At 45.8% G+C, this 25,493-nt stretch overlaps 1 protein-coding gene across 3 annotated transcripts; it reads right to left on the bottom strand.

Moving 5' to 3' along the window:
* Positions 1 to 2,135: 2,135 nt before the first annotated feature.
* On the bottom strand, positions 2,136 to 24,845 carry tmem51b (transmembrane protein 51b). Of its 3 annotated transcripts, none has more exons than XM_066690526.1 (4): positions 24,731 to 24,845; positions 24,271 to 24,348; positions 7,614 to 8,061; positions 2,136 to 6,491 (listed from the first exon to the last, which is right to left on the bottom strand). In XM_066690526.1, the coding sequence occupies exons 3-4, from the start codon at positions 7,991 to 7,993 to the stop codon at positions 6,074 to 6,076; spliced, it is 798 nt and encodes a 265-aa protein (XP_066546623.1). In that variant the 5' UTR covers positions 7,994 to 8,061; positions 24,271 to 24,348; positions 24,731 to 24,845; the 3' UTR covers positions 2,136 to 6,073. The 3 variants fall into 3 exon arrangements, with proteins under 3 accessions (XP_066546623.1, XP_066546622.1, XP_066546621.1); XM_066690525.1 differs by having other exon boundaries at positions 24,271 to 24,368; positions 24,731 to 24,838; XM_066690524.1 differs by lacking the exons at positions 24,271 to 24,348; positions 24,731 to 24,845 and adding an exon at positions 23,733 to 24,211.
* Between the last annotated feature and the right edge of the window lie 648 nt (positions 24,846 to 25,493).

The raw sequence follows: 25,493 nt of genomic DNA, 5'->3' as shown, positions 1-25,493 counted from the left end.
CCCACGTGTCAAACCCTTTGTTCTTTTGATGTGGGGAGCAATACTCAAAGTATCTGCCATCAGTGTAGCATGATCTGACTGCAAACGCATTATATTCTGTATGTATTCATGTTTTATTTTGAAATGGCTTTGTTTTTGACACTTATTATAACGGCATATTGGGCTTTTCACATATCTGACATAGCTGAGACAAGAGGGTAGAACATTTCCTATAAAAACCCATAAGGGAGAAGGGGAGGGAAGGCATTTGGAGGTAAGCTGCTGTATTAACGGCTGAAACCTGTCCAGGGCTCACCTTGAGCAGTGAAGCTCAGTTTGAACAGCTGCAATGCTCTCAGGGGTGCAGGAGCATTTCTCTCCGACGAGAGTGGAGCTGCAGATGGCGGAGAACAGGGCCCTGCCACGGCTTCAAACCCCCTTCTCCTCAAATCCCAATCAAAGCCCTGTCAGCCAACACCTCCGCCCGCTGAAAAACAAATCTGTGTAGCGCCTGACAACTCAAATCAACTAAGCAGGTTTATTACTCTAAGGGAAGAGCAGTTTAAACTGATCCACGATCTGTCTGCATTTCCTGGAACAGAAGTGGGAATTGAGTTCCTCTTAATAATCATTACAGACGGTAATGTACGCTCCTGGCTTTAGGTACACGGCCCCATTGTTTTAATAAGGGCAGGTTTGCATCTACTGTGAGATGCAATATGACAGTATACTAGACAGAATATCCCTGGGAAGGAGAAACATATTAGTAGTTTTACAAAGGTTTTCATTACGCCAAATAGCTTAGGACTAAGATGTTACATAATGCACAGTACAATGTCTAGCTGGAGCAGTGCACCATAAACCCCATGGCCCAGTCACACTAACGCCACTAGATGGAGACAAACTCTCACTTTTACAAATGACAATGACAATCCATTGCGGAGAAAATCGCAGCCGTGTGAAGTCAGTAACATTATTTAGGCAACAGCAGTGCTTTCCGGTAGTAAACCTAATTTCCGGGAAAGTTGCTGTCAAATGAAACGACAGTCTTGTCACCGCTGGGCTTTTTAAGTAACGCAAACAAAAATCCGTTGCAGTGTGTAGTCCTGTAAAATGTGTCCACATGCTGTCACGATTTTCAGTAACGGTCAAACATTAAAATACTTACGTTAGACAAAACATGTAAACATGCAAAGCTGCTGCTGCCAAACTGAAACTTCCTACAGCTATACAGCCAGCCAAAGGTCTGTATATTTCTTTAAACTACTTTCAAAATCTACAAGATACAAAATATATATTTAAACCACGTATGAAATAAATCTGTTGAATAAATACGTAATTAAATTAACTGGGAATTGGATCGCCAATAGGTGGGCAACAATATCATTGCGTCATTTAAAGAGATGCTCTAATTTCTCGTCCAGATCACTATAATTCGGACAGGGATACAGGGATTGACATGATGCATCTCTCTTTATTTTGAGTTACTACTGTGATCTTTAAACTTTAGGATAATTGTTCTCTATAGGAAATGTAGATGCATGGGATACCCACCTGTACAGCAGAGCTTCAGAGCTCCTTCTGGTGGTTGGGAGTTTCTTCAGTATGGAGATCCCAACTTGACCGCTGTGGGACATAAGCCGACTGATAGGAATACAGCGGGGACCTCGCGTGCTTTAGGAATCGCAGGTGTAATGCGATAGATGTGGTGTGCATACACCCCGACCTGCCCAAAGCGTGTCACACCCCCGATTTTGAGAGACTCGGCTGGTGAGCTTGAGTCACAAGAACTGCACTGTAGTGATTCCCACAAAACGGCACCATGCTCATTTCCACAACACTGTGTGTCTTTCTGATCCAGGGAGTAGGTGAAGGTCTGTATTACTAGACAACAAGCATCACACGTCCGTTTTAGAAGCTACAGGAGCAGATCAATTTACACTTACACCAGTGTTACACATCCCGAGATTAGTGGTTTCACATCAACACTGTCTGGGCTGGGACTGAGCTTCAGTATTGTGGGATGGAGGGATGGGGAGAAGCAGGAAATCAAGGAACAAGATTTGCTCTTTGATTACGTTGCTGCAAAACACACTTGCCACACTTTTCCAAGTGCTCTTGAGTCACTACCCTGACCTAAAAAATGAATACAAGCATGAGCAAAACATACTCTTTATTTCTCTCTCAGATCAGGAGGTAAAAGAACATTGTGTGTATTATTTTTTTTGGAGCCGCTTAAAATAAATACATCCAATGTTGATTTGTTATAAAACAGACATCGTAATCACACACGCACGCCTGCACATTGATTACCTCGTAACAAATAGTCCGTCTAAACCCCCCGGTATCCAAACTCTGATTCTGCGGGGGCTGTCACCGGAAATACATTTAGTCGTTCTCCAACTATTTTTTAAAAATCATCTCAAGTATAAACAGTGGTTCACCATATGAAATTAACACCCCCCAGAAGACACATATAAAAAGAGATGTGCACACAAAAAAAACATAAGTGAAATACTTACATACATACACCTTGACAGAGAACCATGGGAATTGAGCCCAGGCAACACGTTTCGATTGTACTTTACAACAGCTTAGTGCTCATTTTATGGATGTGCGAGTGTGTGTGTGTTGCGTTCTTGTTTGTGCTCCGTTTCTAAGGCTATAGAGTTGCAAATGTAAGCCTGCTGGGAAGCTGTATTAGCGTTGCAAATGAGCCTGCAGTGTTTGGTTCTCGGCTGGGCTGCTAAACTGCTGAACGCCTGCATGTCACTTCCTTTCTTTAGATTACATTTCCCTGCAGGAGAAAGTTTACAAAAAAAACCAAAAAAAAACAAGTACAACCTGCAGGTGTGAGTTACTGCGTTGACGTCCACTGAAGAGGTCTCAGTGTTTGGGAGTTTCCTCCTGTGTGTGGTGGACAGATGGTGGGGATGATTTAAACATCCATGTACAGGTGACCTCACTATGAGCCAGATCAGACTGACTTCACTGTCCCATCCCATCCATCATTTCATAATGCTTTACAACCACTTAATAGATACTGAATGACTAAGATATGGCACCTTAACAGATCTTAAGTACTTGTGAAATATAGGAGCGATGTTTTTGAGTGATTTGGTTAAAGAACTGTTTTGGAAATGGGAACCACCAGCAGTAGTGATGATGACAGAGTGAGTCAGTGGCAGGTGACCGGGTCTTTCCTGACTGGACTGCCTAGTTTCCTTGCTATCCACAGATTTACAACATACACAATAGATTTGTTCCATAACATGATTAAAAGAAAGACTATTAGTTTAGACCGGATTGTTAAATAAGTTATGTCATCGAAGAAGTCAAAAAAAGGCCCTGATTTGATTCTCCACTTTTACAGTAAACTGGTACAGTGAACTGGTCTCAATTCCTGGATCTCCATCAAGGTTTCAACAAGTGTGAACATCTTTTAGTACTCTGCTCAAACTGGGCTTCCTTCAAGGCACTGAAAATCTTCTCAAAATCCCACCAGAATGTCCCCCCCACCCCCAACGATATCCAAAAGCGAAAGTCATATAAAGTAAGTCACTACAGTTTCAATAAGGATTGTCCACTGAGTAATTATAAAAATGTAAAAGCTCCTCAGTGTCGTCCACACAGTAGTTTCTTTATTTTTTGTAGTGGCTCCTCATTTGAAGTCAAGTTTCAGGAAGAAACGCCAGTAAAGCCCAGTATAGTGCAGGGCAGCTGACAGACCCAGTGACGGGACTGGTGTGTTGTAGGACTCTTTGGTTGCAGCTGGCATGTACGCAGTCCCCTGTCCTCGGCTCTGAAGCGCTGGCGTTGCAACCGACTTTGAACAAACGCAGAGACGGACATCTGCACTGGGTAACAGACCCAACAGACCCATCAGACACACCACACAGGCAGCTGTTGTAGTAAGTAAAGGAACCGTGGGCGAATGCAGTGTTTCTCAGGGCCGTGCTCTGACAGGACAGGTAACAGTCTAAGATGATGAAATTGAGACCAAATAGGATGACAGCAATGGGCCGACTCATAATCTAAACCTCTTCCAGCTTTGTCGATGATAAAAAAAAAAACGGGCAGAAGACCAAGAGAAAGCGGACCCTGGATGTATACCGAGGAAGCGAATACTGAGACATTGCCCCCCATTGAGTGAAACAGCAGCAGGAGCCGCGAGAGACTATCAAACGCCGCCTCGCTGGTCTGTGTGTTTTATGCAGCCGTCAGCAGAGAAAAGTAGTCCTTGTTAACAGTCATGATGAGAACAAGCGCCGACTAGATCTCTCTCTCACTCCTGCGCTCAGAAAGCTCCTGGCTGATTGACGCAGTGTTTTCCAGGCTCTGGCGTTGGCTTGGTGGGACACAGAGCTGCTTACAACGGCAACCCAATCTCATTTAACCTTCAGTTTCCCTACGGAGCATCTCTGAATATTGTCCGGCTCAGTTAAGGCAGAGAATGTGATTATTGCAGGCCTAAATTAAGAGCCACAAAGCAGAAAACAGATTACAAACTTGTTCCCTTCTGTGTTTTCACTGTAAGCAGTAGAAAGTGGCCATTCCACACACAGACTGCAGCTAAAATATGAAGTGTTGCCCTTTGTGGTCATGTATTAATAAATTTCTAGTAAGTCAGGAATCCTGCTTAGATCCTGCTTTCACTTTCTAACAACAGTCCCATACTGAGCGCAACACAAAGGTCAGGTGGTTGAGGCACAACACGTGTCAGTTCTGCTCTAGGAAGTCACACGTTGGTCTTCGCTGTAGTGCTGGTGGGGTCCATAGTCCTGTCTCTAGGCAGTGCAGACAGGATGCAGATAAGGGCTGATGAAAGGGGGGGATCGTTGTAATAGTAATTACTAACCGTCTTACAGGACTAGTGCTCTGGACTCTATGGACCCAAAGTGGTTTCATCCAGTCAGGTTTCACACACAGCGACTCTCGCAGCGGAATAAAGCAACTGGAGAGCGAGAAAAAATGCCTGCGAACTAAAAGGGTCCGGCCCAGTTCATATAAAGATTCTGTGTCAAATAAAGGCTCAGACGGGTGGTACTAGCAGAACAGCTGCGCAGATATCTATCGGATGTGGAAAATCACTCACCGCTTCTTAAAACGTCGATCGATATTGGAATCAATGCTCAATTTACATTTACAAAATACCCAAATTAGCTCTTCATTAGTTTAATGAGTGGATAATCTCATGCCACAATGAAAGCAGCCACAGAGCACCGCGAACGTCACGGGCTAAACCGGGGTCTGTGACTTTAATACCTGAGATTAGCGATTAATTGAGCTCAGAGGGAGTTACAACAGATTAGTTCAGGACTTGGCGAGTGCCACCGCAATACAACTAAGGGCTGAGGCTGGCCAGGAAAAAGGGCGGTTTTATTTTGTTTTTCTTAATCCCCACTCATAATGGAATATTTCAAGTTGACTGATTGACCGAGTCTATTGATTCCATCGACATGAGGAATCGCACTGACAGGGGCATGAAAACAATCACTCAACAAGACTGACCGGCAGAGCTGAGGGTGGGAGAGGGGTTTGCAGAGGAAAAGGATGAGGCTTGAACCGCCTTCTTTGGCATCCACTCTAGAAGACATTTCCCCCTGGGAGGCCTGTAGTGAGAGTGTAGTGTCATGGCTCGGTTTGGGATTTTCCCACTGGTTCACAGTCCAATGGTAAGCAGATTTCTCAAAGAAACATGTTAACATGCCTTGGTCCCATCTCCTCACATCATTACACAAACACTTCAATCTCTCGCTCTGCATTAAACTGCCACGTGAAACAAAATAACACACAGAAATAACATTCCAGGACCTGTGGCACAGTTTTGTTGCAATCCAACGCATCGGCAGCAGAGCTCTCCAGACTGCATACAACGGCCCCCAATGAACCCAGAATGCCGGCACTGAGGAGAAGGGGACACCGCGTGAGCGCTCTCCCCCAGAACCCAGCTGGGTGCCCCTGTGTTCCGCGGGGAGAAGATGCCCATCTGTGGTCCCACGCCACGGTCTCCCAAGAAACACAACGCTGCGACACCGATCAACCGGAGAGCAAACGCAGCCCATGGATCCGGCGGCGCCTCGCCCTCCCGCCCTCACAGCTGGGGCGGCTTGTCCTCGTACTGCGGTGGGGGGGTGAGGGGCTCGATGGTGACCAGGCCGCCCTGCGCCGGGTGCCGGATGTCGAGGCGGACGTCCTTGAGGTGCAGTTTCTCGGACTTGATGCGCCGCACTTTCACGGGCTTCAGCTTGCGGCCGGAGCGGCTATTCTGCCGGGCCGGCTGTGCCACGGCCGCCGTGGGGGGGGGCTGCGCGGCGGCGGGTGGGGCGGGCTGCCCGTCCCGGGTGTCCTCCGGGGCCGCGTTGGCCTCGTTCTCCAGGGCATCGGCCAGGGACTCGTAGGAGGGCAGGGAGGTACTGTTGCGCAGGTTGCTCTGGCGCACCGGGTAGTCCTCGCTGCCGATGACCTCCTCGTAGGTTGGCACGTCATACATGGGAGCGGGTTCGTCCGGCCTGCACACAAACACACACCCCATAAGCACAGCAGTCAGCTCTCGGGACAGTACTTTTTAAATCTTGACTCTAGATCTGGAGGCACACACGCATGCAATAATAACGGCTCGGAACAAAATGAGGCATCTAATGGAGTTTAAACTCAAAGATCTATAACACCATGTTTTTTTAGGGTTTTCCCTTGTGGTGTCAGGATGAATGTAACACTGATATAACTTGTTACATCATCTTATCTACAAGGTGAGCAGAAACCACAAGATTAGTACTCAGACAGGTATTGCTCTGATGTTGTTCACTATCTGTTGTGTAACTACAACCAACATGAATTAAAAGTCTGTAGAAGTGCTTCCAAGTATCACAGACACTTATCCCACCAGATGGTCCCAGGAAAAACAAAATCTCCTGTTTAATCTCCAGCAGTGTTTTTACATTTTGTATTTTTACATTGGCAACAAAATCCATTCCTCTGCCAAGAGAGAGAGAGGAAATCAAACCTTCATTTGACCTCAGAAAAGACAGAGTCAATGTTATTACTATATCTGACACGGACACAATGGGGGGGGGGACAAACATGTGGAGGCATTTGATTGTTTTTCTCCTCAAAATCCAGAGAACCTTTCTTGACATCCCTTTCCAAATCAGACAATGTGTCACAAATGTAACGTAGCCACCCACCTAGCCTGACCCTGCTCTGACCCCCCCGGCTTCATACACTTCCTCTATCTGCATTCTCTGTGAATCGTGTCACAACATGCCAGGACCAGTCCGTTCCCTACGATGACCTACATGAAGAGAAAAACCCTGCTGTGTGATTTCGGTGTCGTGATCTCTTCTCTTGCAAGTTAGAAATGAAAGAACCGGAGAACAAATAGGAATAAAGAGAACTGAGGGCCGAGAAGAAGGAGGAAATGTCAAACACAAAAAGAGCAAAGGCAGAGAGTGAAGAGAAATAACTGAAAGCAAGAAAAGAGTGTGATTAATGTGCCAGATACGGATGACAAAACTCTCGTGAACCTTGTAGGTCCGTCTCCTTGGAAGAAAACCTGTGCCAAGCGGAAACACACATGATATTCATTTCACCTCACAGTACATCACTCAAAGGGAGAGGAGGAGCAGACTCACGTGTTCGGGTGGCGCTCCGTGGGCAGGCCGTCACCGTATGGGGCATGGGTGCCGGGCGCCTCCCTGCGCTGCTGCCGGTGCTTGTTCCGGACGCTCAGGCAGATGGAGAGCAGCAGCATAGCCACGCCGGCGCCCACCAGCACGAACGCCACCGACGAGGTCTTCCCCTTGGAGTCGTTCAACTCGGAGCTGGGCTTGCTGCCGCTGCTGTTGCCGGCAGCGCTGGAGGGCACCACGCTCCACACGATCATCACGATGCCCAGTGCGATCAGGCCCACGCCCAGTGCGCACAGGGCGTAGTGCGAGCCGCTGGAGGTGCTGTGGTTGCTCGAGTTGTGTGGCCGCCCGCCCTGGGCACACAGACGCCCGCTGGAGCACATGTCACGCCTCAGGCCGCCCGCCTGCTCCTCAGCCTCGGCTCTCTCGGCTCTGTCTCCACCGCTACTGCCTGTGGGAACGGGAAGAGGCCAAGTTCAGGGAAAGTACACATGGGCAAGGCCTAGGAGCTACAGCACAGCCTTTGGTCTCTTAACCGAGTGATGGCAATTTAAATCCAGAAAGAAAGGTAAAGACAGTCAGGTAACCTAGGTGGGTTAATGAGGTAAGCCGGTGATTAAGGGAGCTGGCTGCACTCTGCCCCTGACTGCTGAGTAAGGGACTTAACCTCCTTGGTCTCCATCCTTCAATTTATTTGATAAATAACTCTGCAACAACAGTTGTACATCATACCAGACTCAGCAGGAAAAACTATTTAAACACATTTGTACTATTAGCAGCAGTAGTAAGTGGTACAGATGCAGCACCTTAACTGGCATTGCCCTCAGCAGCTGTGAACACAGGGGCGAACCTTGGCATTGTTTACTAAAGGCAGCTGTGGTGAGACTTTGCCGGTGTCAAGTTCACAATATTGTATGATGAATACATGGCAGTGCTACTCATAAGCAACAGTGCTATTTCCTCCGTTAAGAGAATGTGCGGGCGGCTCTATATTAAATCAAATGCTGGTTTCAATTACGGCCACTGATGTCTGGAACCAAAAGCAAATTGACTAAAACAAATAAATAGTCATAGTGCTTATAATGGCACTACTGGCCTGCTTGTCTTGGATCACATACAGAGACTGTGGATGTTTGTGCAAACTTGCTTAATTGAGATGCACTGAGACCAGGGCTGAGGTCAATTCCACTTCCCATATTTAGACCTCTTCCAAATCCCGAATCCATTTCTCTTTGCCATTGACAGATTAGGCTGAGGGAATTGGACGTGAATTGAAAAACACTTGGAATGGGAATGGAAAGACTGGAATTGACCCCCACCCCCGAGAGATGGACATCGAGAACTGTGTGCGATTGGTTTCAGATTTCAACTAATTGACGTGCGAATTATGTCATCAAACCGTGTTGGGGGCAACTGCAACACTTTTCAAACTCCGATTCAGTTCTGGAATCGGAATTGAAACGGACAAGGCTGAATGGAGGTGGATGTGGAATTGAATTAAAGGAACTGACTCCCCCCCCCCCCCCTCTGGTGTGTAACCCCGCTCTTACTAGAGCCCCGGGCGATCTTATATTTAAACCTGGTCACAAAATTCTGCAAAATTAAAATGAAGGATAAAATACAACGGTTGCAAAACACTGACCACAAAATGGAGCAGACACAAACATGAGTAACTGAGGTGTCTGCTTTGTGTTTAAAGCAGGGCCTGATGCCAAAGGAGAACACAAGACAACTGATATTTACATTATGAGCACTATGGCCGCCTCTTGCCACAGGCACACAGTACATCTTGAGTGGTCTGCACCGACAAAGAGGAGAGGTTGAATCCTGCCTGCAATAGATACAGGGACCCACAAGGTGGCCCAAGCAGACAGCACACTACAGCGCATCTGAAAACTTGGTTGTTCTATTTTTATTTGATTTATTTCTCATTTCTTTTGAGCGATAAAGTCTCTGCTGAGCAGTTTCACATAGAAGGGGTCCCCCTGGCACAGCTGTACCCCTGAGGATAGTAAAATGTGCTGAACAGAGCACTTTATACTGCTGGTCCTCAAGGAAATGCTTTGCAGCTTCTTAAGCCGAGTCCCACTGGCTCTGTATCCCTGGGGTGGCCTCCGGCGGCTGGCAGGGCTGACTAACTCAAGTGGCCGGCTAAGGAGAGGCCTATACACTGAAAGGAAAAGCTTTCCCCATGGCCCGGTTTAAGCCCAGTGTGTCTGAGTGGGCTGGACTGGCCCTCTCACACTATAAACTGTACAAAACCACAAAACAGTACTGCACTATACACTACACTCTGCGCTGTTTCACTACAGCTCAACATGACTTACTGTGTTTTCAGATTTTAATAATTGTTAACTGTTAAACGTTAACCGAAAACATTTATATGAATAAAAACACTGGTACAACACTGCTAATGGCAGAATATTAAAGAACATTTAAACAGTCTATATTTAATCTAGATTTTTTATTTATTAAATACCTTTTTGGGAAGGGTATGTTTGTATGCAAATAGTTTTGTACAGCATTTTATTGAGTTATTGAGTTAAAAAGCTAAACACAGAAATTCAACCTGCCAAATAAACTTCCTCTCCAGTTAATCCAACCGGACTGACCGGTTCTGTGTTTTCTGTGCTGCAGCTCGGCGTCTGTACTGTTCACAGTGGGCCGCAGCACCAGCTCTCAATAACGACGGCCTGCGGACCACAGCGGACACGTGGGGGGTGCGTCTTGTGGCCACACAGGCGCTGGAACATGTTACATTTAATGTTAATTAGGCTTGTATGGTACGGTGCCAGTAATGATGAAAGGACCCATATTGCCAAACTCCAGTGCTACACCCCCACACCTGCCCCAGTGCTATCTTTACTGCTTTAGTAACACCGCCATAAATCTTGGCAAGAGCACACCATGAGCCTCGGTGGGTTTTAAGAAGCTGTAGGATTTTAATGCTAGTCTGAATGGCCAATAAATTGTACAAGTAAATGACAGCCTTGTCCAATACAAGGACACCGGATACTCTACATTAACTGCATACGGGGGGGGATGATTTTACAGCTCTCGAGCTCCCGTCTCTCTTTATGGCCTCTGTATTGTAATGCGATCACTGGAATGGTGGTACTCTGCGTTGTCTTCTGCTCGGCTGTACGACAAACAGCACAATGTGCTACAGGATTTCAGTAAAATCACTAGACCCGACCCAACGCAACCCAACAGTTTCGGGTTCCTCGCACATTTTGAATGCAATTCTGGTTTTGGCGTGGATAAGGGTGTTTGGCAAATAGATCGGTAAAAAGCAGCACTGCTCACCTGACACCCACGTTCAGAAGAGAGAAGCTTGGGCACGTTTAATTGGCATTTAAAATAACCTTCTAAATGCATCAAAAACAGGTCTCTGCCTCAAATGTATCACACGACTGCCCATCATCAGAAATGTTAAATAATTCTGGTTATTAAACCTGCCATGTACAAACAGATGTGTTGTGCACAGTCATCATAATCCCACTAGGCTGTGCAGGCTCCCACACTAATTACAATTTCAAGAAACATCAAGCTAAATTCTAGTAATTTACAGGTCTTTTAGCACCTAAATGAACACCAGGGCCCAGCGGTACTAATGGGGATCAAACAACAGGACCAGATTTGTGTCCCTGATGCCTGAAGGATGTCTGTGTCCGAGCATTAAGGAATGATTCGACTTCATCTTTAATTGCAAAGGATTTGTAGTTTGATTTGTAGATGAGGCTATTGTGATGTCAACATTTTGGAAGAGAGGTCCCATTGCAGTGGAAGACATTTGGTTACCCCTTTGTTAGCCAAACCACTGAGTCTTCAATACCCATTGGGGAAAAAAGATCAATCTCTCTGAATGCGAACCCGAGATTGGCCAGATGGTGGCATGCCTACAGCAATAGACTTCAGAGTGTGACGTTAAACTCTGTACACAGGCTGGTTCTCACTTCAGATCACCTTCAAACAGCAGGACAAGCAAACTGGTGCAAGTGACGCCTGGGAGGCATTTTCCAAACAGATGGAGATTTGCTGGAATTTCAATCAACCGGCACATACTGGCTTGAAAGACAGATAATATTGCTTGGCCAGTAATGGCTAATAATTCAGCACGGGCAGTATTGCTGCGTGATGTACATTTTAAAGGAGGTATTAGGCCTACACATCACAGAATTGAAACTATTTGTCACATGATTCCACAAGTGGAAAAAAAATGCATAAACTCTCCCATTGTAAGGAGTATTTTTAACTTTGCAGTCAATGGCATAATCATCCCATAGAGCTCATGCTACTGCACACCCAACAACACGCTGTCTAATATAACAGCCTGTGAACCTACCAGATGGTTCTAGGAGACCAATATCCCTGAACAATGCAATCACACCAGGACTTCCTCTATTTCTCAAAAACAAACCAATGATCTTGCCTCAAGCGAACTAAACAAAATACACAAATTGTAAAGAACAAAAAGACACTTCTCCACATTCAAGGTACACACACAAAAAATGGATGGCTTGCCTACCTCTGCATATTAAAATAATCCAAACTTGACTACAGAGCAATGCACATGAGAGCAGCAGATAAGGAAACTACTTGTTAATCCCCAGTGGATCAGGTGCCTGGTTACAGACAATACCCGACTGGACAACGAACACAGAACAGGGGATTGTCTTTGTGAACGTATACAACTAGCCTTCTCCAGTCTTACCACCTACTGCCCCCAGCTCCACCTGCACTACTGCCCCGTTCCCATGGCTCGAAGATGCAATTACCACATCTGCCACCCTCGTCTGTGGTCACTTTGCTTTCACCCGTCTCATCTGTAGAGGAGGGGACCCTGTGTGTGGTACGCTGGTCTCCCGGTCCCCGAGACGGACACTTCCTCTATAGAGCAAAGTGACGCAGGAAAAAGCAGCAGACACACTTCCTCATCCTCCGACAGAGAGAGGCGTTTTCACAGAGACCCATCCAGTTCCTGTGTGCGATTGCTGCAGATCAAGTACATTTTGTAAACTGATTTTTATTGGGGGGGAGGGGTTGCTCCCTGTAGGCTCTTCGACAAAAAGGAAAATGTGTTACATTAAGCACTGTGTGAGGAGCAGGGAAGGTGTGTGTATAAAACTGTGGAGTGAGTCACAAGTTTCAAACATCAGGATTAAATTAAAATGCCCCTGCAAACTGACAAAGAAACAAACAACTGAAGGACATGCCGGTTAGGTTCATTTTGATGCTCATACAGAACTGTAGGGAAGTCCACTTTGACATGACATGAGTTTGACATGAGTGTCACTTTTCAGTCCGGAGGTCATAAAATAGAGCCAGAGTCAACAGGGCAGTGTCCGGGGGGGGGGATGGGGTGATGTAATTCAGTCCAACACCTTGAATTACTGCACTGTACACATCCCCACTCGCTCCAGCTGACCAGATTACAGGGCAACCCCCGACTCCAGCACGACTCCAAGACAGCAGACAAACTGAGATAAAGAATGAGGGAGGGCCTCGGAACAGACCACAGCCTTTCGCTAATGTACCCATTGATCACGCCTGTTCACTTTAACAATATGCTCATGCAGTACTGTGTTAACATAGTTTTTTAATCATTTAGGCCGGGTATTGGAGTACTTTAATCAATGTCAGAGACGATCGTTTATGGACATTAAATAAGGAGAATATGACGACACAGGCATGATGAGCTCAGGCAATTCCGTTTAGGGTCGGGTGATCACTTTGCCTGCGCCTCTGTCCTCTATAGTGGTAGCGGTAGTCACACAATGATCATAGATAAACATGGATCATGGTCTGATTCAGCCAAACTTCACTAATGACTCAGGTGGGAAACGTGCAGGAATACCGGACTCTGCGACTCTCCTGTAGACTGGGTGGCACCTGCAAAGACTGCAAAGACGGGAGAGACAGGAATTCCTTTGCAGAGCCGGTTTCATGATGTTGACAGCTGCAATGCAAGGAAAGTGTGTGTGTGTGAGGGGGGGGGGGTCAGAGGAGGAAGAGGAATGAATGTCAAACCAGGAAAACAACACAGAGCGCTACACCTGCCATAACCCAACCGACAACTTCTTAAAAAAACGAAAACAAGGCCAGCTGCAGTTTAAACTCACCTTAAAGGACATAGGAATGAAACGCATCTTTACCTCTAACTGAAGGAGACATTCGTTAACGGCACCAAAACCTCAGTGGTCTCCACCAAGGTGCAGTCGCCGCATTGCACAGTGGTTACCATCTTGTCCGAGAGAGACTGTGACAGCGGAAAATAGCCAGCAAACTTATAAAAACCCAACTGTGTGTACGATACCCTCACGTTAGTTACTCCTACTTAATGAACTTCAAAACACCAGGCCTCAAAATGTTTCTTCCTTGTGGTGCCGCAACTGTTCTTTCATTCAAGTATCTTTATAATAACAGGCATAAAAATAGAATAAAGCATCTCGATCCAGATGGATAAATACATTCGTCCAAGAGTTGGAATTACAAAAAAAAAAAACATTCCCCCCGGTCCTCGAGTCTTTGAGATAAGACCCTGTCAGCGGACAAGCATGAGAAAAGCTCGATCTCCACGATAAAGCACACAAAGCCATCTCTTCACTAAAAACAGTGTCTCCAACCCTCACACGGGCTCTCCCACATTTCAAATAATTATTACACTGCAATGTCGCAAAAAACAAAGAAGCTTTGTATTTTTAACTCAACTTAGTACTGCATAAAATCAGACAGTTTACACCCAATCTAAATGTTGCATAACCTGAAAGAAGCCCTTGTCTAACTGCGATTGTGACAGTTTGTAATAACAGCTGGCTGCCGAGCTCTCCGTTTATTTAATATTGTCTAAACTGGCTCTGCTGCCTGCCGTTAGGCGTTATCTGCTGTCCCTAACAGGCCAGGCAAAGTGGAGCTGCAGTGCCTGGTTGCTATTTAATGTGAAGAAAATACATATAAATTAGGGGAGGGGGCAGCAAAGAAGATGTGCCAGTGGGCTCTGTGGATTTAACCACACACAACAATGCCTCAGGGCTCAACAACACACACACGCAGCCGCAATAAACCACTGTGTTCGTGGCCCCAGTTCCTCATTTCACTGACTTCGGCAGTCTGATCCGTTCAAGCCTCGCCCGCCGCAGGCTCCTCTGTAAGTCGACACAAGTGCCAGGAATTGCAAGACCACTGTGGAGTCAGAGAAATATTAGATATTTCTGCTTCATCAGCACCATTTAGAGCAGAGCCTCGAGCTCGTCTGAAATGCATCAATCCGCTCTGCACTAGAGGTCTTGTGTAGCTATCTATTTGATTATCTCAATTGGATCTGCGTGTGTTCTGTGTTCTGTGTTCAGCCTTCTTTCCCCCCCAGTAATGTATTAACGATACAAGAGATTGTATAAGCTTAACCTTTGAAAAGAGCAGTAGAGGAGTTATTTGCCCAGAAACCGATTCCGCAGACAGACGTACCAGGAGGGCGGTACAGTGTTATCATCAATCGTTACTGCTGGGCGAGATTGCCTTTGAAAATGTCAGGTATTCGACACAAAAAGTTCAGTCCCTATTAAAGGCACCGGCGCCCACAGAGTCATGGTTTTGATAACCGGATCGATTCTCCCGCTCCGAGTGGCGACTCATAGCAGTTCTGTCACGTGACGCTGCCTCGTTGTTTTACCCCACAGTGCAGATACCCCTCTCAGGAAACAGGATTCGGCGGCTGTGGCTCATGAAATCGCTGCTTTTTACAAACCCCAGCACAGCGGGCCTGCCGAGATTCATGTGACAATCCGGTGATAACCTGAAGGTTGGTACTTACTGAGTGTGGTATAGATTAGTTTGTTGTTCTGTATAAAAGGACATAAGATGCCAATTCCTGATGGGGGGCTCATTTCTGAAGTGTACATGCTAACTGGGGGGAAAACAACCATTTGTTTCTGATTTCCCCCGAGATTCTAAAATCCACATGTCCCAATATCAATATAATGGTTTAAATAGTGCTTCTTATCTGCACTGAAAATCTTGATAACACAGGAGAGGGGGAAGAGGAAATGAGTTTCCATTATACCAGGGGGTTTATCAGGACAACAACAGCCTTATCTAGTGGAGCGACCTTGTTTTATAAAGTTTGTGTTTTATTTTTGTGCCGGATAAATTTCCACAGGATGTTAAATCGTAACACCAGAGGCTCTCATTTATCTGCGAGTCTTTAAAGGAGAAAATATAATCCTCACTTGAACATAACTTACACAAAACCCTGCATTACAGTTGTATTCATAGATAAACCCCACCATCAGAGAGGATTTTAAAACGGGCGTGGCAACGAATCTTGTGCCAGTTGTAGTCACCTGTTTGTCAGGCGGTTAGAAAAAAGTTATCGACTGCAGTAAATAAACGGCTTTATCATCCCATCTGACACACCTTGCAGAACTCAAGGCATGATTTTCATTACTATAGATTTTCAGTACAATGGCACCTCTGAGCATATCGACAGACTCCCACTCCGCCACGGTTTAGGATTCCCCGTCTCAGAAGAGTCGAATATGACCGAGCACTGTGCCGGCGGCCGGGGCATCCAGCAGAGTAATTACAGTCCCGGTGCAGGAATGTCCAGCAAGGAACAGCTGCTTAGATTCCTCTCTCAACAAAATAGAGGAAGGAAAATAAATACAGCCATCACTGGAAATTGCTTTTCTTTTCCCCAAATAAGAATTCTTCAAGTCTTAGTTGTTTTTTCTTCTTCCCTCTTTTCCACAATGATTAACAAAGTTGTGTGTTTTCCTTCAATGCCAACGGGCTTGGGCTTTGACTTTGACGTGTGTATTTACGGAAAACAGTCAAAGGGCAAAAGTTAAGATTGACTCTTGCTTAGGTCACTCGACCTGTAAACACAGCCCAGGAATGTATGGCCTTCTTGGGAATTTAAAGGACATGGTTCTGTTTGGGAAGGGACTTGACTTGACAACAAGAAGTGGCCATTTAGTTGAAACTGCAAGTCCACACTCACACTGGCACAATGTCCTTCATCTACATTGAAGATAAAAGGTTTCACTGCCCTTTACAACCACAAAGTGCACAGTATAGAAGTATATAAGTGTCCTCTTATTCTGAGTTTAGTATGGACGAGTATGGGATGCTTTCTGATCTCATATGTTAATTTGTTTAGCAGGTCTTGAAACTTAATATGATGTTTTTTTGTTTTTGATTTCATGGCTTAATTTGAATATTGTGCTTTATACAAGAGTCTGCAGTTGCGAGGCAAGAGGCTGAAATTCTTGTGTCTTTTGGGTTTGCTAGAAATGCCACGTATTTCAGGACATAAAATGAAGAAATGTAGTCCCAAAGGCAAACGGAGAGGCCTAGATTTTTCATACACTAAAGCCCAGTTGTGTGTGCCGTCAAATGGAAAAATACAATCTGCATTCATCTCAATAATGCCTAAAGTCACAATCTGACTGTAGGGGACAATCCTTTCATGAGAAGAATATCTCTGAGCAAGATGAAAGAGGGTGCCAAGGGTCATTGTGATAGGAGAGAAAAGGAAAAATTAAAATTAAAATCAGTTACAAAATTGGATAGAATCTGATTTCAAAACCACATGACAATCAAGTGCTGCATTTCCAAGTGGAAGATGCACGATCAGCTTGGAGCACAAAGCAAAACAAACAGAGAGAAATAAAAAAAGGCTGCTGTCGTCAGTGACAGACACAGGAAGTCCCTGCAGTCTCTTTAAACAGAATAACACTAAAGCAGTACAGCTGACCTCAGTGTGCTCACAGTCTACAAACAACTGGGAACTCTGCAGATAAAGGTCTGGATGGCACCCAAACAGGGCACTGCCTGTTCTTGTGTCAACAGCAACTCAAAATATCGATTCTCAGTGGCTTACACTCGAAAACACAGCTAATCTGACCACAGCACAACATCCAGACGGGTCGCCATGCAGCGAGAAGATCAGTTCCAGCTTCACTAAGGAGTGGTCTGTTGGAGAAGGTAAAGCAGCAAGGTGCATGGGCCGGACTTGGGGCTTCCCTGTAGAGATCAGGCTCAATGTCTCAGAGTAAAGGGAAGACGTGCCACAGTGTTGGAAAGGACAGTGGAGAGGTCCGGTGTGTTGAAGCACACAGAAGATCATGAATTGGAAAGAGGAAATAGACAGAGCTTCCCCCTGCCAGCAGGAGGTTAATTTTGCTCAGCACATCCCAGTCCAGGGAAGCCTGTGGTGATGTTTACTGCAGAGTACTGTACGGCAGCAGCAACTTCACTACAATCCACATTTCCGGAGAACTCAAGTCAGGAAACATCATCCCGGAAAGAGTGGACAGGAGCAGAGTCGCCAGGGGCTTCCTCTGCCTCGGTTGGCTACCCCCCCAGTCTTCTGTTCTCGGCTCACTTCCCAAACAAGACTTTGGTTCTTGCCTGTTGTTGCCTCCTGCACCCAGTTACCTCCAGACTCCTATCTCCTTCCACTCCCTCCAGACCGCTCCAGTATTCCTGCACCAGCAGAGGCAGTGCACCCCCTCTCCTCGGCTCCCCGTCCTCCAGAGATGCTCCTTTTCCACCCTGCCCTCCAAGTGGTGGAACGACCTTCCAGGACAGCAAGAGTTCCTGAGCACCTTCTGCCAATTCCTCAAGACACATCTGTTCGTAGCTGTAATACTCCTAATCTCCTGGGCTGCTCGGCACTCCTGCTCTTATGCACTCTCTTATTAAATTCTGATCTCTCACACTCCCAATTACTTACGCAGTGTCAGCATTCGCTACCCCACCCTTCAGCACATACCTGCGACTTACCTGCATTATGTCACTCATTTGTACTAGGATGTGTGCTTATCATATATTGTATTTTCTACTGATTGAATGTTTCTTGTGAAAATAAAAAACTCTGAATTCAGGCCACTGCCCTGCCGGCACATTCAACTTCATGGCCAATCCAGGCTTTTTCAGAGCATTCAAATTGACTGCAAGCACAACACAACACAACACAACAGGCAGACGCTTCACACAACAGCCACCCTGCACTGCACAGCAGAGCGAATCAAAGAGGAGAGAAATACAATGAGGTACTGAGAGTGTATTGATCTCTAGCAGGTGGACAGCCAATATAGCGCAGTAATATCATCATATCATAAAATGTAATCTCCCCACAACAGGAGGATTTTGTTCATTATATTATTGACTGCCCCAATGAAATTGAGGAGGGGCTGATACATAAAGCACAGTCACATCAATCCTCGCCAAGGGTTTGCTGGGAGATTGAACGCCCACCTTGAACAGAAACTCACAGAAATGAATTCATGTTAGACACCACCACAGGTGTTAAATTACTCTGACACAGACCTCAAAGTCACCTTGAGTGTTTGGCACAGTAAATAACAGGAAATGCAGAAGAAGCATGTTTATTTAAAATCAGGGCACTGGCACTGTCCCACCTCAACACCAGCCAAGCTCTGGAAAATCTCGATATTCACAAGAAGGGTGTCACAGAGTGTTACACACCCCGAGACATGTGTGCGCATGAATAAAGGCAAAACAACTGCTTACCATATAGTAAAAAAGTGAAATGAATCCAGTTCAGATGATCAAGCTAAAGTTTTGAACACTCTGGGGCGTGTTGATGCAAAAGTCTTCAAAATCCCGCAACAGCTTTCCTGTAACTCATTAACACGAGAAGGAAATGAAGTGTATAAAGACACCTGACATCCAGGACTGCGAGATACTTCACACAAAGAGAGTGGATGCAGGGGGTAAAAGACATATCCGTTTGATTAATGTGTAGAGAAATTCAAGTGATGTTTGGGATTGTCCGGCCTATAATGTACGATCAATTGTTACACCTAACAGACTGCAGTACACAGATACATTGTAATAAACTGATCCTGTCTCACGTTGAGTAGAGCAAGTGCCCAGCTGAACACATAAGAAGTGCACAGCAAAAGTCCAAGTGCACATAAACAGTTTAACTAAAATCACATTCCAGAAACAAGTATATCAAAATAATGCAAAAACACATTTTAAATCCATAAAAAGGCCTTGCCAGTAAGAATCTCTCTCTCCTTTGTGCACAATACCTTCATACACAAATACGCAAACGGCCCACTATGTTGAGACATTGATCCATCCGATGTGTGTCGCCAGCTGTACCATCTGTATGTCAAGGCTGCTTATTTTTAACAAAGCAGGGACTTGTATGCGGGAGAAGATATGTTATAATTATGAATATAAAAGAAGGGAGATCAGACGTGTTATTTTTAGGAGATGTTGCGCCCCATCCTGAAGCCTGCAGTCACAGAGATAAAGCCCATCAGCATCTCTCTCAGACAGCCCATTGTCAGCCGGCGCTGGGAGAGGTGAGCGGTGCCACGGATACTCCAGAGCGCCGCGGGAAGGCACCGATAAACGCCGGATGAGAAGACTCTCAGGGGGTCTCCCGCTCAATAAGAACAGGTCGGTCTCACTCTGCACCGAAATCAATCGTTCAACAAGCACCACCAGCGTAACAAATAATACACAAATCAAAGATCAAATCGAAAGAAGGAAGGAAGGAAGGAAGGAAGGAAGGAAGCAGTGACAGCTACTCCGTCCAGGATTATATTGTTATTCAGTCTTAGTATCCAGTTCCGCCGAGGGCAAGGAGAATAATTCGAGTCCGTGTTGAAGGGTTCCTGCCAGTTCCGATGAGGTCCCTTCTTGGCAAGAACATTCACATCCTGCAACACCAAGGTCTGCGGCCCAGAAAACAGGACTGGCCACAGCTGTGAGGAGCCACATCATTACACCCAACACAGTGTGCGCACAAACTCCCCCCCAGCCTGCACTACTAACACTCAGAGATGTGTCGATGCAAAAGCATCGACCGAAACAAAAAGCTAACACTAGCACAACGCAGGAAAGCGATGGTTAGTAGCACGATACACAATGTGCTTCTGGGAACAGTTACAGACCCTTTCCATTTTCCAAAAGGAAAATATTCTGGTGAACTACATAACGGATTGTATGCGTCACTTCTATTGTACTCTCCATTTACAGTAAATTCTCTTCATTGCTCCAACATGTAGTCCTTTTTTGGAAGAGTCTCTTGGAATAGGGTAGACAGGAAATAAATAAAACACTTATGAGCATTTGTCAAGAGTAGGGAATATGGGTTTCCTTCATTTTGTGCTAGGCTGAAGGATCCCCAGGACTGATGTGGGGAAACAGCTGAATTACTGTATGCCGAGAGTGGGCTGTAAGTTTCCACTTCCTTGGGTTGTCATGTGTTCATATGCTATCGCAGTGGAAATGTTTAAATCACACCAAACTACATTTATACTAAGAAGCTGTGGAAGTTTGACAATTAATTGTGTGAAACCCACAGGAGAATTAACAAGCCGAATAACCTGTAATTAACAATACCTGAAAAAACTGGTTTATACTCTCAAACCACAAGATGCTTACCAAGCACTTACAATGACACTTACTTAACAAATAAAGTAAATCACATGACACCTACTAGATGACTGTAGACCCCCAATACCAAGGGTCACTTATGGCCATTCGACAGTTAAGGAGGTTGAAGGTGAACCTTAACTATAACAGACATTTAATGACACAAACACAGACATAAAATTAATTAGGCTGCAGACATGCACTTCAATCTTTCATAAAAATCACATGTGTTTCAAGTCTATATGATCTTCACATCAGATCCACAAAACTAATGAGATAGCATAAACATGCTTGTTGTGGGTATTCATTTCCTATTAGCTCGTCAGTGACAGACTGGCTCTCACTACAAGGCGAGACTCTTCAATAAGACGGAGCCCGTGAGCTGCCGCTGTCCCTGGTGAAATGACACAAGCACAAAACAAAAATGCCCAATATTTTACTGATGAAGCTAGATTGAGTACTTAGTCACAAAGTTACAGTGCCTATAGTGACTCAGATTACAGTAACCAGAGCAATACACACCAGGCATGTTGCACGTAGCTGCGAATGTGCCAGAGCATGCGCCTTTTCATACAGGCGATGGCACACACTTTCAGACCACAGGATGTCCGATTTCCCTTCATTTGGCGTATCTCGTTACTTTACCACACATGTTCAATCAAATGACCGTGGGACACCTTATGGCCTTTAGTCAGGCGGGCTTATCTAAAACGTATGATTTTTATAGCCAATACCTGACAATGTGTTGACTGAACACACAGAACATTTCAGAGTCTGAAGAGAAGTGTTCAATTCACCAAGTTCATTGTTTAATTAGACCAATTAAGGAGCTGAGATCTGGGCTAGAACAAAACCCAGCAGACACTGCGCCCCCCCAGGACTGGAGTCTGACACCCCCGCCTTACTGAGTTTGCAACAAACGAACCACATCAACGTCACGGCTGATTTAAAGTAACTGTAAGAGCGATATCCATTAATAAAACTTATGTGATAAATGGTGTAATTTAAAGTCAGGGTAAACATACTGGGCAAAATGGTACAACAGCCAATAAAGGCAGGCCCTAAAGTCCTCAACCGCCTCCAATAAACCCCAAGCAATTCAATTACAACCAACATGTCCACACCTGTCGGGGAATGGGGCGAACAATGCCCTGAAATCTCACAAACGCAGCTGAACTCTGTCTGTAGAAAAGTCTCTAAGCAGCGAATACTAATGTAGGGCTTCTCAAAACCTCGACTGAAAGGCTTCATTGTTGTTTCTTCTCCAGCTATGTTCTGCTTGTAAAAACTTAAAATGGCTTAAACATCAGCGTTGACCTGGTGTCGAGTGCCGGGTTTCAGAGCAACCCTCATCCCAGCGAACTGCTTCCGCCCACCGTTCGAACAAAGATGCCATTACTCACACGGCTCAATTCGTCTTAATGGTCATTTCATGCCAGCTCAGCTAGTGCTGTCAAACAACTGCTACAGAAAACAAGACATGCTTTTAGACAAACTCAAACTCAAAAACCCCCAAGCTATCAAGCAACTTTATTTTTAGCAATATCCGAGATATCCTTTTTTGGATGTGTTGAGGACCAACCTTGGCACAAAAACAATGTAGTGTCAACTTTCTTTGTTGTTAAATGCCAGCCTATCATACAGTTCGAGGGTGGCAGACTAGTCCTGGGGCCGCATTGTCTGCTGGGTTTAGTTCCAGATGAGTTTTTGGCTCCTTAATTGGTCTAATTAATCAATTAACTGCATGAATTGAACACTTCTCTCCAGACTCTGACATGTTCTGTGGTTTCAGTGTTTTCAGTCATCATTAAATTGTATCGGCTATAAAAATAAAAGATTTTTAGACAAGCCTGCCTGAGTGAATAATGACATTCATGAAGTGACCCCTGATAGTCAGTGTATTGATCAGGCCTACTCCACAGCTACTCACAAGCTCTGATGGACCCACAGTTATTTCATCTTGATCTATGCTGTATTGACCACAGTGCTGATGTTTTGTTTTGGCCCCGATAGGTGCCACTTTTTTGCCCACTTGTCCACTCAGCTCCAAAGATGAGCACATTTGATTTTCTCTACCTTGCCATTCATTCTTAATGAGTTTGGTTTGAGATGCTTTCCTCATAGCCTATATATAATAGTACAGAACATAATCAAAAAGCATTGCAGTTCATACCTAAAATACACAAGGAGTATTAGATTCATGCTCATCATCATTAAATACTACGAATAATACAGAACATCCAGTAGTTCTTTCTACATCACTAAACTACGGAGACGTCTTTGACATCCGGTCCATGCGTACGTGCACACACACAGTGAAGTGTTCAAGTCTGTTTTGAAAACCCCCATGACATGCGAATTGTGCCCCCACAGCCGTGCACACATGTGCCACTTCCTCCCCGAATCGGTTCCCGCCCTGCAATGAAGTTCCCATGGCGCAGATCTGCACAATCCCAGCGATCCTATTGGTGGAGCCGCGCAGAGCTGCGCACATGTACTGAACCCGACTACCTGCCGCGGAGCATGCGCACAGCGGGGGTCCAGTCCACACCTGCGCCGCCACAGGGGACCCTTTCGCAGCCGTTTACGCGGGGTTTAAATGCGGGGCGACGGCGCGGCCCGGTGCGGGGATCCGTGTGCGGGGGTCACCTGGCCCGCACTGCGCAGGTGTGGGCTCCGCGGCCTCACGCCCGACGGCCTCACCTCGACTGAAGTTGTGCGCCGCGACTTTCACAGCCAGTTCCTCTGCGGGGAAAAAGAGCAGTGCCCCCTCCGCAGTGTCCGTGCGGGAGTGCGCCGGTCCCACGCCGCTGTCCGGTTCGCCGCTGTCCGGTTCGCCGCCCTGTCCCGCCGCGGACGACACGCACGACTGTCCACTCTCCCACGGGCAGGGCCGTCTCCTGCTGCGCCTGCCCCGGGTCTTAAAGCCCGTCCGCCGCCGCTCAAGCTGGGGCTCTAACCTGCAGCCGCCGGCGCTGCTCGGAGTCGAGTGTGGATTGACTGCCAGCCCCGATTAGACCGGCACCCGCCCTTCAGCGGCATTGCATGGCCGAGGCCCTACTTTAAAAGAAGAGAGCGCGTTTTCGCCCTTGTTTTGGTGCCACCTAGAGACCGGCACCGGTAAATGCAGCTGCCTTGTTGTCTTCGCTTGAACATCTGAGGTCCAAGTCGTCATGATGAAATGCATATGGCTTCTCTTTCTGTATGTGCATAGGAAAGGTGTTTCACTTCCCCCACTCACCTGGCTCTTAGAAAGGCTCGCCTCGCCGCAGTCCACACAAGGGCGGGCCTGTGCGTCCCAGCGTCTGGGAGGGGGTGTCTGGAGAGAAAGGTGCTCAGCTGGGAATAGCAAGAGTTACCTAGGTACAGTTTCCATTTCCCCAGTATCCAAGTTCCCCAAAAAACATAATCGTACTGTGAAACAACTCATGTTTTGTCTGTGCGTCTCCCTTTTAAATACATAAATAGCTTATACATTGACTACCTATGCAAAATAAAATGTATTTAAATATATAATAAAGTGGTCTAAACAGGAACTACTTGAATGTCAGTATAAGATGTATGTGTACACACACCAGTCTGAGAAACACACACATTCTTCACTTCCCACAAAAGTCTGGCAATTATGGTCAAAGTCCTTCTATCTTTGGCAGCAGTGAGTCTCCCTGACTCGCACCGAACCACACAGTAACGTATCTCACCATGCGCTGCCTGGTTTCATTTTCCAGATCCTGTAACTTAACAGGATTTCTTCAGCTGAATAACTGAGGGAGTCAGACACACACACGGGCACTCACTGCAGGATCCTGTTTTGTGCTGCCAGAGAAGGGTGTGGCTGTAACTGGTTGCCAACATTTAAATGCATACCAGAAAGCACAGTCACTTGGTCAGGGATCCGAAATCCTTAATAAAAAAACAGGGTGGGGCAATACGTTTCTCTGGTAAGATCCATTTTATTTTCATTTCAATATTATAGCATATGCCCTGCTCTTGTAAGTAGTATCTGTTGCTGCTTGATTTAATTACTTTTGTGATTACTTTTAAACCTACAGAAGTCTGTTAATTATGGATCGAGAGCAATTGTAAAGATCAGTGCAAACAGCTGCTGCTGAACTGGAAACATTGTCTCTCTGGTCTGTAACTAAGATCTCTGCTCAGTTCACATTATCTAGACCATATTGATAAAATGCATACCGTCATGTAAAGTTTCCCAATCAGGAGCGAATCACACAAAGTGGGGAAAGGAGTCTATGTGGACTCCTCACTTTCTCCATCCAAACAATGCGGGGAAGCAATAAAAAAGGCAAACACAATGCTGGGGTATATTGTCAAAAGTGTAGAATTGAGAACAAGGGCAGTGATGTTCAGACTGTACAATGCACTAGTTAGAGCTCATCTGGATACTGTGGACAGTTCTGGGCTCCACACTTCAAGAAAGATATCGCTGCTCTAGAGGCAGTTCAG

This window comes from Amia ocellicauda, chromosome 18 (genome assembly GCF_036373705.1).
Source record: "Amia ocellicauda isolate fAmiCal2 chromosome 18, fAmiCal2.hap1, whole genome shotgun sequence".
NCBI classification, from domain to species: domain Eukaryota; kingdom Metazoa; phylum Chordata; class Actinopteri; order Amiiformes; family Amiidae; genus Amia; species Amia ocellicauda.
This window is presented reverse-complemented; position numbering and strand designations above follow the sequence as displayed.